This window comes from Eschscholzia californica, unplaced genomic scaffold, assembly GCF_041429995.1.
Source record: "Eschscholzia californica isolate CP2 unplaced genomic scaffold, dmEscCali1.0.p SCAF_3, whole genome shotgun sequence".
Lineage (NCBI taxonomy): Eukaryota > Viridiplantae > Streptophyta > Magnoliopsida > Ranunculales > Papaveraceae > Eschscholzia > Eschscholzia californica.
Window position 1 is genome coordinate 1,216,198 of NW_028238420.1, and position 13,154 is coordinate 1,229,351.

The following is a 13,154-nucleotide window of genomic DNA, read 5'->3' on the forward strand; positions in this document are numbered from 1 at the left end:
GGGCCGACCCTCGGCACCCAGCTAACCAGATTAGGGTAGGTATTAGAGTATGAGGATCGAGATGACGAGATGGATCGAGATCCGACGATATCCGTATCAACCGTCCAAGATATATGAAGATATTGTTTGTATTTATCTTAGATAGAGTCCTAGGTAAATAAGATACCCAAGTAACTCTATAAAAAGAAGTGACCTCTATGTATTTTACATCGAATTGAGTTGCATTGAGTCTTCGAGTCTGTAACCAATCAATCCCACGATTGTGGAGATAATATAATCCAGCCACCAATGACTTTCTTCGTGGATGTAGGTCGTGTTCCTCCGACCGAACCACGTAAACTATTGTGTTCTTTATATTATCTCTTGCTGATTACTGGAACGGGAACCGACCAGATCTGGTCGTTTTTTTGTTCCAGAAGTGTTATTTTTAATTTTTGAGACCTATTTTAGGTCTAAAAAATTCGAAAAAAAGTTGAAAAAATCCGAAAAATTGAAAAGAAATATAAAATCATACCTTTATTGGAGAGGAAGTGCTTCTTCGATGAACTTTAGTAATCCAAGAAAATCATTGACAATCTCCGGTCTCCTATTTTTGGTAAAAGAATCTTTTATTTTTTTGATTTTCTCGTCTGGAAGTTGTAACGTAATCACAAGAATCATCTTGGAATATTTGAACAAATCGACAAAGCGATTTGAAATAATGTAATCACAACTAAAAAAAATAGTTGGAATTTTGACACAACAATATAGAAATTGTTGGGAAAAGCGGAAGCTAAAACACGAACAAGTAACCTGCTCATGATACCAAATATGTAATCTTTCTCTTCTCTCTGTCATCTCTCTCTCTCGGCCATAACCCTCTCTCTCGGCTAGGGGTGGGAATCAGTCTGGACCGGTCGGTACCGGACTCTAACTTCATCGAACCGGTCGACTCGGACATAAACTGTTGGTGACCACCTATTTACTCGGGCGGACTCGGACGGTCACTCTCAAGAATTCTTTGTCCATTGACCGTCCAAGACCGTTTATTTTACCGGTCCAGTCGGACACCGGACGGTCTCGGTCCGGACTTTCCAATAAATTTACTTAACTCAGAACTTTATTTTTATTACCACAAACAAAATTACTTACAAACGAAGATGTTTTAGCCAAGAAATCAAAAGTAAATATAAAAAAGAAAAAACACAGTTGATCATCATTTGACAAGATATAATTAAGTCACGCACTAATGTTTGGTCTTCCAGAGGACTATATGACTATAGCCAACGATCATCATATATTCATATGTCTATAAAATTCAACGGTCAACTTCTAAACATGAGGACAGTTTAGTCGGTCAAACTATTCGATCACTCGTACCGGTCGGTTAGCGGTCGGTCCTTCGACATAGAATTTTGACCGTGACCGTCCGCTAATTCTTTCGGGCCGGTCGGACACTGACCGTTATGACCATCGGGTGTCCATGGACACTTTTTATCTCGGTCGAACAGGTCGGATAGCGGTCTTCCGGATCTTTTTCCCACCCCTACTCTCGGCTATATTTCTCTCCCTCCCGATGTCACTTGTGGGTTGTAATTTCTCCCTCATGTTTTTCTCACGTGAGTGTGAAATTTCACATGGTTTCGAGACGCTATCTTTCTGTCACCTTCTCTTTTATTTGTGACAAAATTTTACCACAAATTTATGTGACATCTTTTGCTCATACTATTGCAAAATCCTTCTGCGACAAATCACTATTGTCTCTTATCTCCAACTATTTCTAGTTGTGACATAATTTTTCTGTCACCTTTCCCTTCATTTTGTGACACTAAGTCTTCATCACCCTTTTCATAGATCCACCTTTTCCTCTCTTCCATCATCAACTACATATGGTATCGTTTCCTCCTTAGTTCGTTGATAAATTTGAAGTTGTCCTCCCTCTCACCAAATTTTATTCAAGCTCGAGAAAGAAGAAAGCAAAGAAGAAAATAATGAGATTCAAGCTTACGAAAGACAAAAATATTATATCAAGTTTATGTGCGATTACAAGTTCAAGTTGCAAACAAAGAGTTCAGCACCATTGGCAATTGTTCGACATTAAACAAAAATTAAAGTTCAAGTTTTGAATCCGATCATATGCAAGCAACATTCACCTTTTTTAAGTTCAATCTTCAAGTTGGAAACTTCACAAGCTCCGTATTCCAACTTGAGGGGGAGTATTAGAGTATGAGGATCGAGATGGATCGAGATCCGACGATATCCGTATCAACCGTCCAAGCAGGGACGGATCTACATGCAGGCCAAAGGGGGCCATGGCCCCCCTTGACTTGCCGTAAATTGTTTTAGAAATGCTGATTGCTTTCTGATTTATCGCATAAATAAAGTTCGAGTCATACATATAACATATATTTAGTGTGGGTGAGATGGTAGATGTCCGAGTTTTGGACGTGAGAGACCTGGGTTCGAGCACATAGACTTAGATTTTTCACTTTTTTTTTTGGTTCGGCCCCCCTTGACTACTACTCCTAGTTCCGTCCCTGCGTCCAAGATATATGAAGATATTATTTGTATTTATACTAGATAGAGTCCTAGGTAAATAAGATACCAAGTCACTCTATAAATAGAAGTGACCTTTATGTACTTTACATCGAATTGAGTTGCATTGAATCTTCGAGTCTGTAACCAATCAATCCCACGATTGTGGAGATAATATAATCCAGCCATCAATGGCTTTCTCCGTGGATGTAGGTCGTGTTCCTCCGACTGAACCACGTAAACTATTGTGTTCTTTATTTTAGTTTGTACTATTCTACCAACTAACATGAACTTTCACAGTAGGGCCAATACCATAGGGCACACCGTGCAAGTTGGTTGGCCCTTATAAGGCATTACCCTTCATAAAGACCTGTTGCACACAATCCCATTTAAAGTTATATGAACCACATCCCGATTTAAGCATGTATAATGACTTACAAAGTCCGGAGATTCGTCTCTTCCACCCACTTTCTCCTCTACACAATGAGATGAAAGGTTTTAGATTAAGTTCTCTATTGGCAGAGGAATTGAGATTGAACCATTTTATGTTCGAATGTGATTCTAGGATTCTCTCTGACTATTTATCCGACGGCGACTCGGTGATTCCTTGGCGAATCCAAAGGGATTAAGATCAGCGTGTCCAAGCAAGCACAGTCCGCGTGGAGTACCAGTATACCCCACGCTTTAGCAATGCAGCGGTGCATAACTTTGCGGCTTCGGCTTCGCTCCCCAACACTTAAGCATTTGCATGACATCCTCTATTGTTAACTATTCCTACTTTCAACCCCTGTAACTAGTTGTTGTTTATATAGGGTTGATTTTATCCAAACATTGCAAAAAACTAGATTATTAATGGTATTGACTTTTTCACTAAAAAAAAAAAAAGAAAGAGTTTGAATCTAACTATGAGCCTATCTGCTTAGAGCATCTCCAATGCAACACTCAAACTCTAAATCTTAGAGTGCCGCATAGGATCTTTTTGAGTTTTTCTCTAAAATCCATCTCCAATGCAAAACTCAACATGAATCTTTAAAGTGATGTGTCAAGATTCATTTTAGAGATCCTTAAGAGGACACTTTAAGTTTAGAGTGTCCTCTTGAGTTTCTCTAAGTGTCACATAAGCAAATCAATTAGTTTTAAACTAAATTATAGGTTTTTAGAGTTTCTCTTGAGTGTTGCATTGGAGATGGTTTTGAAATAGAGTGTCTCTAAATGGCCAAATAGGAAAGAGACCATTTAGAGATCTATTTTTCACACTTGACACATAAGATTTTTAGAGTTTTTTTTTTAGTCTTGCATTGGAGATGCTCTTACTTGCACATACCCACAGATGCTGAAAGCCTTACAAGGAGTGGAGCCCTTGGGTAAATTAGGTAAGTTTATACAACACACTAAATTTGGGCTAAGATGGGGTCACCTAATCTCCGCCATGTCGTCCTGCCCCAATGGTTTGTTGAGGTGGGGAGACAAGGCATGTGCCCACCAGACGACTAAAACAGTTAGGTCAAGCTGACTTTGGTTGATTATTTAATATTTCTAACTATATATTTATGAACGACCATTTTGCCCGATGACCCTTGTTAAAGGGGTGTGTGACGGTGCACATGCTTTAATCCTCCATAGATGCATCTTGACATAAATTCTTATCTATCAGTTACATTACATTGAATGAAGGAACAATGAGTAAGAACGAGCAAGACGACTTCATTTTTTTTCATATAATAAAATGACATAAAGAGCGAAACCCGTTAAAAAGACTAAGACAATCATATTGAACCTGACCGACCACATTCATATATAGAGGTTGAATCTATATGATCCACTGCAGGATAGATACCTTTGGCAACAAGTCCTATTGATTGTACAGTAGTAGCATCTAAATGTGGACATGTCGTGGGAGAAGGTCAGCCAAATCGTGCACAAGTACATAAATTGTTTGAATAAAAATTGGGGATCCCTCTTTAGTGAAAGTAATTCATTCTTGTAAAGAACTCGCACAACAGAAGGCACTTTGCCTGCTTGGATCAAATAGAAAATATTTTCATTTTGTGTTTTTGGAAATTGACTACGATATACGATAGTCATTACATTGAAATTGATACATCAAAGATGTGATAAGCACGAAACTGCCGAATTCAAACTCTCATAAAGAACGGGCCTATAGCCCAACTAAACTATGACCTAAAACCCAACAACCTTATTTATACCTTAAGTCAATTGGGTTTAAGTCAATTGGGTTTTAAGTCAAGTGGGTTTCAAGTCAAGTGGGTTTCAAGTCTAGTGGGCTTCCATCAAGCGGGCTTCAAGTCAAGTGGGCTTCCATCAAGCGGGCTTCAAGTATCTATAGTAGTGGGTTTCAGGAGATCAACCCAAAACCCTAAAAAACTTTAGGGTTTCGTATTCTTTAAAAAGAAGCAATTCGCCTTCACTTGAAGAAAGAAGGGTAAAGAAACCCTCTCCTACACTAACCGGAGCAAAAGCAGCAGCCGTAGCCATGGTAAAGTACTCCAAAGAACCAGACAATCCGACCAAGTGTAAGCATACCAAACCCTAGTTCATGTTATCCATCTTTTCATTGGGTCTACTTGGATATTAACGTCAAAATCTCGATCTAGGGTTTACATAACTTTTGGAACAAATGTTCATTGTTCTGATCTGTGTTCCTCATTTTTGTTTTCAGCCTGCAAAGCCAGGGGTGCGGATCTTCGAGTTCATTTCAAGGTAAGCAGATTTTTCGTCGATTTATATCTTGTTATTGTTCATTTGTTCTTAATCTTGGTGGTAACCTATTTATAAGCATGTGTTTTCTGTTTAATACCTATTTTGAAAAATAATTTATTGTTCAGTATGTAGTTTAATAGGAAACCCTAGTTCCATTCTTGACTTGAAAAGAGTTGCATTCATTTGTTTCAGTTCAATCACTTGTGTGTGCCCATTGTATTAATCTGATGATATAATTTGAAAGCTTAACCTGATGATAAAAGCAGGGCTCCGTTGCCTTTTTGTGAACGGGTCTCTCGTAAACGTCAGGGAAATCATTTCATGGTTATTGGGTGAACCTCTATAGATGTATTCGATTAATAGAAGGTTCAGTAAACGATGATACATTATTATGTAACTAAGGATTTTTCTTGTTATTTCTTGTTATGTAACTTTCGATTCTGATAAATTTTGATATGGTTTAGTAAAAAAGAATAACCTGGGGAAAAAAGCAGTGATCTGTTGCCTTTGTGAACTTGTCTCTCGTAAACGTCAGGGAAATTACTTCATTGTTATTGGGTGAACCTCTCTATATATTATAATTAGCTGAAGGTTCAGTAAACGATGATACATTAGTTTAATAAACTGTGATATTGTAAATCTTGTTGTTGGTCTATAGAACGGAACCAAGTGTCCGTATGGCTAAACCTGTAGAAAAAAGCAGGGACTCTTTGCCTTTGTGAACGGGTTTCTCGTAAACTGCAGGAAAATCATCTCATTGTTATTGGGTGAACCTCTCTATATATTACAATTGGCAGAAGGTTCAGTAAATGATGATACATGTTATCAAGCAAAACTCGCTTAGTGGAATTTTTGTGGTTTTCATTGACATATTATAGTATTGTTTTTCTCAGCTTCGTGCGATACAATGTTAATAGTCTTGTTAGCATACCAAAAGATTTGGAGAATAATATTGAAGTATATTAATGACTTTTTTTGCATTTAATACTTGCCTGTATATATATACATGGAATTTTTGGGTAAATAGATTTAAACCTGCAGAAAAAAGCAGTGATGCATTGCCTTTGTGAATGGGTCTCTCGTAAACTTCAGGGAAATCATTTCATGGTTATTGGGTGAACCTCTATAGATTTTTTCGATTAATAGAAGGTTCAGTAAACGATTATACATTACTTAAACTAAGCATTTTCCTAATGATTTGAGTTTTCTCGATGATATTCTTTTGATGAAGATTCACAATTTATTACTACTATGAACTATCGGGTAGGAAAGGTTTTGAAAATCTGAAATGAAGTTAACTTGCTAACTTTCTTGCTTATAAAGAACTGTAATTTTTATCATGTAGAATATATTAACTCTCGATTGAGATATGTTGTAATAAGGTTTAATAAAAAATAACCTGGGGAAAAAAGCAGGGATCTGTTGCCTTTGTGAACTTGTCTCTCGTAAACGTCAGGAAAATCAATTCATTGTTATTGGGTGAACCTCTCTACAGATTACAATTAGCTGAAGGTTCAGTAAACGATGATACATTTTAGTCATGATATGGTCTCTTGGTTGTAGATTATGTTATATAATTTCTCAATGAATAATTGTTTCTGCGTGAAAGAGTTTAAAGCTCATTTTGTCTTATGTTTGCAGAACACAAGGGAGACAGCTTTCTCAATCAGGAAATTGCCCCTAGTGAAGGCTAAAAGATATTTGGAAGATGTTTTAGCCCACAAACAAGCAATTCCCTTCAGACGTTTCTGTGGTGGTGTTGGTCGAACAGCACAAGCTAAGAACCGTCACTCTAATGGACAAGGACGTTGGCCTGCTAAGTCTGCCAAATTCATTCTTGATTTGCTCAAGAATGCCGAAAGCAATGCTGATGTATGTTTTTCTTTCATTTCTTTTTTGTTTCTTAAATCAGTTTTCCCTTTCTGACCTACATATGTGATACTCAATAGGTTAAGGGGTTAGATGTGGATTCACTATATATTTCACACATCCAAGTGAACCAAGCTCAAAAACAAAGGCGTAGAACTTACCGAGCCCATGGAAGAATCAACCGTAAGCTTACAAGCCTTTTACTACTTCATTAGTCCGATATTCTTTCAGTTGTCCTTAATGGTGTTGAATTCTTATTTGACAGCATACATGTCATCTCCATGTCACATTGAGTTGACCTTGTCTGAGAAGGAAGAACCTGTAAAGAAAGAGGTATAAACCTGTTTAATCTACTTAAACCAGAAGCTTCACTTTGCTTTCTGAAGTGAAGAATTGTGTTTTTCTCGTCTTAAACTTCTTTATGTTTTATCAGGTTGATACTCAATTGGCGCCTAGGAAAACTAAGAAGTCTCAGGTTTTACGCAGTGGTGCTTCTTCTTAGAAAGTGTAACAAGAGATGGAAAAACTGAGTAACCAAGTTTTGAAGTTGGTAGTTGTCCATTTTCAACCTTTTGATGTATTGAAAGACAGTAAATTGCGTTTGCTAAGTTTAGAACTGGTGTTGTTTAGAACTACAGAGCTTTATTTTTATCAACATTTATTTGGTTACAGATATTGGATCTCTTGTTGTGCCAGTGTTTTCTTTTATTATTTTTGCCACAATGATATTGTGAATCTCCTCATACCATTTTGTAAAGCAATGGTTTTACTAATGCTGTTATTCTATTAGGCTCCCAGGCTCAGAGATAGATTTTTTTTTTAACATAAAGACTGTAGCTGATATCATATATTTTTTTTTGATAGTGATAATTAGTTCAAAGCCAATTTTGCTTCACCAAAATTTATATACGAATATAGGATGTCCTAAACCCAGGAGTGGTAAAAATGTAGCTGATATCATATACAGAAGGCTGTAGCTAATATCATATACTTGTGTTTTGGGAAAAATGTTCTTCTCTGTTCCAAACCAATTGAGTGGTAAAACCTAATTTATTAAGTTGAAGGGCTTTTCGAAATAGAATTTTCTTCCATCTTCCACCATCTCCTTCTTTCGCGGGGTTCTCTACATTGCCGGCAAAAAGTCGCCGGTCGGATATTGCCGGTGACGGCCAGCAACATCATCATCTTCTCTCTCTCTCCCCTTTCTCTCTATCTCTCCTCTCTCTCCCTCTCCTTTTTCTCTCCCTCTCTTCTCTTTCTTCTATTTCTCTTTCTTCTCTTTTTCTCTCTTTCTTCTCTCCATCTCCGGCGAAGGGGAGGAAAAAAAATGTCGCTGGAGATGGTGGAAGTCGTCGGAGAAGATTGAAGTTGCCAGAGATGGTGGTGGTAGGTGAAAGGAAGAAGAAGTTGAAAAAGATTTGGTTGTATGGGGAAATGAAAAAGTCTAATTTTTTTTTGTTTCCACCCAAAACTTCAAACCCCGAAATTTTTTTTTATTTCCCCGTAACACCGACCTTCTGCCATCTTATCCGATAAAAATTTTCCTTTGTCAAAAGGGCTATTCTCAAGTACTTATGCGTACCCTACACGAGTCCCTAATTGGGTAATCTAGAAATAAAAAACACAATGATGTTTCAGCGAACTCATTTAAGGCAAAAATAAAAAAAGTAACCTACAAAATCCCTTCTATGCCCGGTTCATTTCAAATGAACATAAAAGTTAGGCCAGCGTTTTGGGGAAAGCTAAATAGATTCCGGGGTGTGAAGACTTGGTCAAAAATTGGTCAATTTTGTTTGACAATTTTATTTTGTAAGTTGTTAGAGGGAAATAAAAACCTCCACCTCACCTCCCTCCACCTCACCTCACTCTCTCTCCACCTCACCTCTCTCTCTCTTCTCGGTCGTCGACCGAAAAATTTCCGGCCGACGACCATGAAAAAAAAAATCACTCTCTCTCTCTCTAGAAACTCCGGCGAAGGGAACCCCCTTCGCCGGAGAAACCATACCGAGATCTGGTTTAAAATTTTCCTTTGTCAAAAGGGCTATTCTCAAGTACTTATGCGTACCCTACACGAGTCCCTAATTGGGTAATCTAGAAATAAGAAACACAATGATGTTTCAGCAAACTCATTTAAGGCAAAAATAAAATAAGTAACCTACAAAATCCCTTATATGCCCGGTTCATTTCAAATGAACATAAAAGTTAGGCCAGCGTTTTGGGGAAAGCTAAATAGTTTTCGGGGTGTGAAGACTTGGTCAAAACTTGGTCAATTTTGTTTGACAAATTTATTTTGTAAGTTGTTAGAGGGAAATAAAAACCTCCACCTCACCTCCCTCCACCTCACCTCACTTTCTCTCCACCTCACCTCTCTCTCTCCCACCTCACCTCTCTCTCTCCCACCTCACCTCTCTCTCTTCTCGGTCATCAGCCGGAAAATTTCCGGCCGACGACCATGAAAAAAAATCACTCTCCCTCTCTAGAAACTCCGGCGAAGGGAACCCCTTTCGCCGGAGAAACCAGATCTGGTCTGGTTTCATTCGCCGGAGAAACCAGATGGTCTGGTTTCAAACCAGACCGAGATCTGGTTTAAAATTTTCAAAATTGTACATATTCCCTTAAAAATTTCACACCCCGGAAACTAGTTAGCTTTCCCCAAAGCGCTGGCCAAAAGTTAGTGCACTCCAGTGTAACAGAGATGGGGGTGGTAGGGAAAGAAGGTCTATCTTGTAACCTCAATAAATTTTTGGGGCTGAAGCTAATTATCTTTTCATTTGGTTTATTTTGTAAACTATTTTTCTCTTGTGGCCTTTTGCCTAATTTTCCTCATCTTCTGTAGAAAGTAAAAGTCGCTATATCTTCCAAAACCCATTACCGTATTCGTACTTTCAAGTTTTCCGTCTTTCACTCCCGATCTCGTTCAGACATCTTCTCCGGATTTCGACCGCTTTCCCGGTAAGTCAACTTTTCTCCGATCGTCTCACTTCAACACGATAATTAGGTTTAGGGTTTCTGATTCAAATCCTCACTGTCAGTTATAAGTTTCGTTTCTTAATGCATTAACACAGATCTAAATTGACCTCATCTATCTAGGGTATTTGATGTTTTCTTCTATTTTAACACAGATCTTAAATTATCTCATCAAATTCCTTGTCAGTTCTTTCTTTTCTGTGATTTTAAAGCAAATCTTAACCTAAATTTTATTAGAATTCCATTGATTTGTATTTTGTTAGATGGATTGGCAAGGACAGAAGCTTTCAGAGCAATTGATGCAGATCTTGCTCGTTACCTTCGCGATTTTCTCTTTTGCTACTGGTTATTTCATCGGATCATTCCGGTTGATGCTATTGATTTACGCTGGTGGTGTTGTTCTTACTACATTGATCACTGTTCCTAACTGGCCTTTCTACAATCGTAATCCTCTCAAGTGGTTGGATCCAATTGAAGCTGATCGTAACCCTAAACCTCAGTCTGTTTCTTTATCCAAGAAGAAGACTTCTTCTTCCAAGACTCACCAAAAGTAGGTCTTTCTTCATAAAGCCAAGTATGGAACATTTTTAGGGTTTTGCTTTTCATCTTTTTAGAATGTTATTACAAAGAATGCTTGGTTGATGCTCCTTACTTTCATAAATTGAATGATCTTTAGAATTGATTATATAATCTAAATGAATGAGATTAAGAAAAAAGGTAAATTTTATTATCACTTCGATTCATGTTGCTAATATTGATCTATTTTTTTCTCGCCATCGTTCTAAAATTGTTTTTTTTGTTTCGGCAACTATTACATATATAATTTAGGTAGGTGTAGTTGTCATTTCTCTTAGAATATCACTTCCTAAACTTGGCAATCACGGTAGTCATTGCCAATAGAAAAGAATTACTTTTCTCATGAATGTAGGCTTTAAAACTAGAACAGTACTTCGTTTTTTGTAGTTATTTTCTTTAGTTAGTGGTTTGAGCATACGTAGGACTATTTCTAGGAAGGTCAAAACCCTCGTCAAGGTTATTACTAGACCTTTGTGCACGTTGTCCTAAACTTTCCGCTCATTCTTGTTTAATCTTGTGTGGAAATACATTCATTAGTTTTAAACACTGTCGATTTGATTTTGTTAATCCCAACGGGAAAAAAGAAGTAAAAAGAGATGGTAGTCTAACGGTAAAACCGTCAGTTTATTTTATGAAGTTAGATAGAGTTGAGAAAGCCAATTCCACAAAGGTTTTGGGGCGTGAAATTATCCTACTCCGGGTAGCTAATTGATGGAAAGAATTATATAGAAGCAAGGTAGCAGCATTATCCCACATCACCTAGATATTAGAATTTGCAAAATTAAAAAAGTATCGTGGGTGATCCATTCCTTGTAAATCAGTTTTCAAGGAGAGTTAAGTTCCAACGGGATCTAACTAGGTGTTAGAGCTAGTGTCTCAGGGTAGGATGAGTTGAGACTTCTCAATCTTATCTTTGTGGAGGAGTGTCAAGTGACTCCAGAAATGTTATTGAGGGGAGATATTAGCCTTATCCCACATCACTTGGGCATGAGCATTTGCAAAGTAGACAAGTCTTGGACAATCCTTTCCTTGCTAGCTTTTTTTCGAGGAGAGTTGATCCAAGTGGGCTCTAACACGGAACTTTGATGTTCTTGTGATCATTGGAAATATGTGAAATCTTATTTGTCCCATAATTTGATCCTTAGTTTAATCAATTAATGTGTGAAGTGCTACAAACATGTAGTCCTTTGAGGGAAGAAGAACGAAACAAGAATGTGGTTAAAGCTTGAATATTTGAGTCTAAAATAGTTAATCACTAGAGATTCAGTGGACACCACCACCAAATACAACTGCAAAAGTTCATGGATCAGGTTTACAATCCTTCACCCAACAATTCTCGATGGTATTATACGGTCTTAAATGTTACCATACTACAGCAAAAGATTCGGAATGATTCAAATTTGGTGGAAGCTTCATTTACAGAGTTGTTGGTTGATGAACTTTCACCTTTGCTTGCATTTGTTTGGAGCTCTCCATGGAGAAGTTTCAGAAGAAGAAGAAGATCCTCTCAATCTTTTTTCTTCAGTTGAAAGAGCTGTAAAATTCTTCCAGTCTTCAAGAACAAGTCTGAGATCATGTATCTTTTTCTCAATACCGACGCAACAGTTCGCATGCATCGTGATCACTTTGTTCATATCCGTACTCGGTTCGCAGAACCCGCCAAAGTAAGCTGTATCCAGGTACTTTACTTTGAACGCGATCGATAAAGCAGTCTGATCAGTTTTTATGTGCTCAAAAACAGTTTGATCACGTGATTTTGGATATAATACTCTTGACATGTACCAGTATTTGTAGATCTCTACTATTCTGGCGGTCGATCTTACATGCATAAAATGTCCGTTTCCTCTGTTTCTGTTGTCGTTCGAATCACCAGAATATGAATCACAGGCAATAGTAAATTCATCATTTACTCCGAAGTGTGGAAAAGGGTTTCTCAACCACATAATATCTGCATCCTGCAATGTGAATTCATTCAGGTTTTTCTCAGAAGCAATTTTGGCTCAGAAGAAGGAAAGAAATTCTTACTGTGAAGATAAAGCTGTATCCAAGTTCAAGAACTGTCAGCGATAACTCAATTCTTCTCCACATAAGTTTCAGGGAATCGGGAGTCGTGGACCGTTTTTCAGTGGTGAAATCTACACCAGGAGTTGTAAGAGCTAAGCAGTGAGGATGTATCAAGATACACCGATTATAAGCCTTTTGATCTGTGGCTAGTATAACCAAATGATTCAAAAGTCTTTTGGTTCCTTGCCCGACTTCGAAGCTTTCAAGGAAGAGGTCAATTACAGAACCAGGACTTGCCCATGCACCGTTCAGGGTTGTAAGTATGACTGTCCTATCCGCCATTGTTGCTTTCTTTAACACCTGCACCAATTCTCTGTGCTCTGGTTTCTGTTCAGAAAAAATGAACATAGTTTTTCAGATCAAGGCATTTCGATATCATCTTGATTTACTTTTTGCGGAAACGGAAAGATTCAAACCCCTACGGCATACATGTTACTACTCTA

At 37.8% G+C, this 13,154-nt stretch overlaps 3 protein-coding genes and 5 non-coding genes across 9 annotated transcripts; 7 read left to right on the top strand and 1 right to left on the bottom strand.

The window, feature by feature from the left end:
* The first annotated feature begins 4,795 nt into the window (after positions 1–4,795).
* On the top strand, positions 4,796–7,775 carry LOC147547506 (large ribosomal subunit protein uL22-like). 2 transcript variants are annotated; one of them, XM_086667221.1, is made up of 6 exons: positions 4,796–5,048; positions 5,195–5,235; positions 6,877–7,107; positions 7,185–7,287; positions 7,370–7,437; positions 7,538–7,775. In XM_086667221.1, the coding sequence occupies exons 1-6, from the start codon at positions 5,009–5,011 to the stop codon at positions 7,604–7,606; spliced, it is 552 nt and encodes a 183-aa protein (XP_086523347.1). In that variant the 5' UTR covers positions 4,796–5,008; the 3' UTR covers positions 7,607–7,775. The 2 variants fall into 2 exon arrangements, with proteins under 2 accessions (XP_086523347.1, XP_086523348.1); XM_086667222.1 differs by having other exon boundaries at positions 4,948–5,048; positions 5,195–6,507; positions 6,559–7,107.
* On the top strand, positions 5,492–5,624 carry LOC147547507 (small nucleolar RNA snoR74). The gene has a single exon (XR_015239020.1). It is a non-coding gene; the product is annotated as a small nucleolar RNA snoR74 (small nucleolar RNA).
* On the top strand, positions 5,720–5,849 carry LOC147547508 (small nucleolar RNA snoR74). The gene has a single exon (XR_015239046.1). It is a non-coding gene; the product is annotated as a small nucleolar RNA snoR74 (small nucleolar RNA).
* LOC147547509 (small nucleolar RNA snoR74) lies at positions 5,929–6,058 on the top strand. The gene has a single exon (XR_015239060.1). It is a non-coding gene; the product is annotated as a small nucleolar RNA snoR74 (small nucleolar RNA).
* LOC147547510 (small nucleolar RNA snoR74) lies at positions 6,277–6,407 on the top strand. Its single transcript, XR_015239049.1, has one exon. It is a non-coding gene; the product is annotated as a small nucleolar RNA snoR74 (small nucleolar RNA).
* On the top strand, positions 6,641–6,770 carry LOC147547511 (small nucleolar RNA snoR74). Its single transcript, XR_015239037.1, has one exon. It is a non-coding gene; the product is annotated as a small nucleolar RNA snoR74 (small nucleolar RNA).
* Positions 7,776–9,925: 2,150 nt separating the features above from the next.
* On the top strand, positions 9,926–10,804 carry LOC147547512 (Microsomal signal peptidase 12 kDa subunit (SPC12)). The gene is made up of 2 exons (XM_086670503.1): positions 9,926–10,056; positions 10,335–10,804. The coding sequence occupies exon 2, from the start codon at positions 10,335–10,337 to the stop codon at positions 10,623–10,625; it is 291 nt and encodes a 96-aa protein (XP_086526629.1). The 5' UTR covers positions 9,926–10,056; the 3' UTR covers positions 10,626–10,804.
* Positions 10,805–11,929: 1,125 nt separating this feature from the next.
* Positions 11,930–13,032, bottom strand: LOC147547513 (uncharacterized protein At4g15970-like). Its single transcript, XM_086670502.1, has 2 exons — positions 12,673–13,032; positions 11,930–12,602 (listed from the first exon to the last, which is right to left on the bottom strand). Exons 1-2 carry the CDS (start codon positions 12,991–12,993, stop codon positions 12,090–12,092), a joined length of 834 nt encoding a protein of 277 aa, XP_086526628.1. The 5' UTR covers positions 12,994–13,032; the 3' UTR covers positions 11,930–12,089.
* Positions 13,033–13,154: the final 122 nt, after the last annotated feature.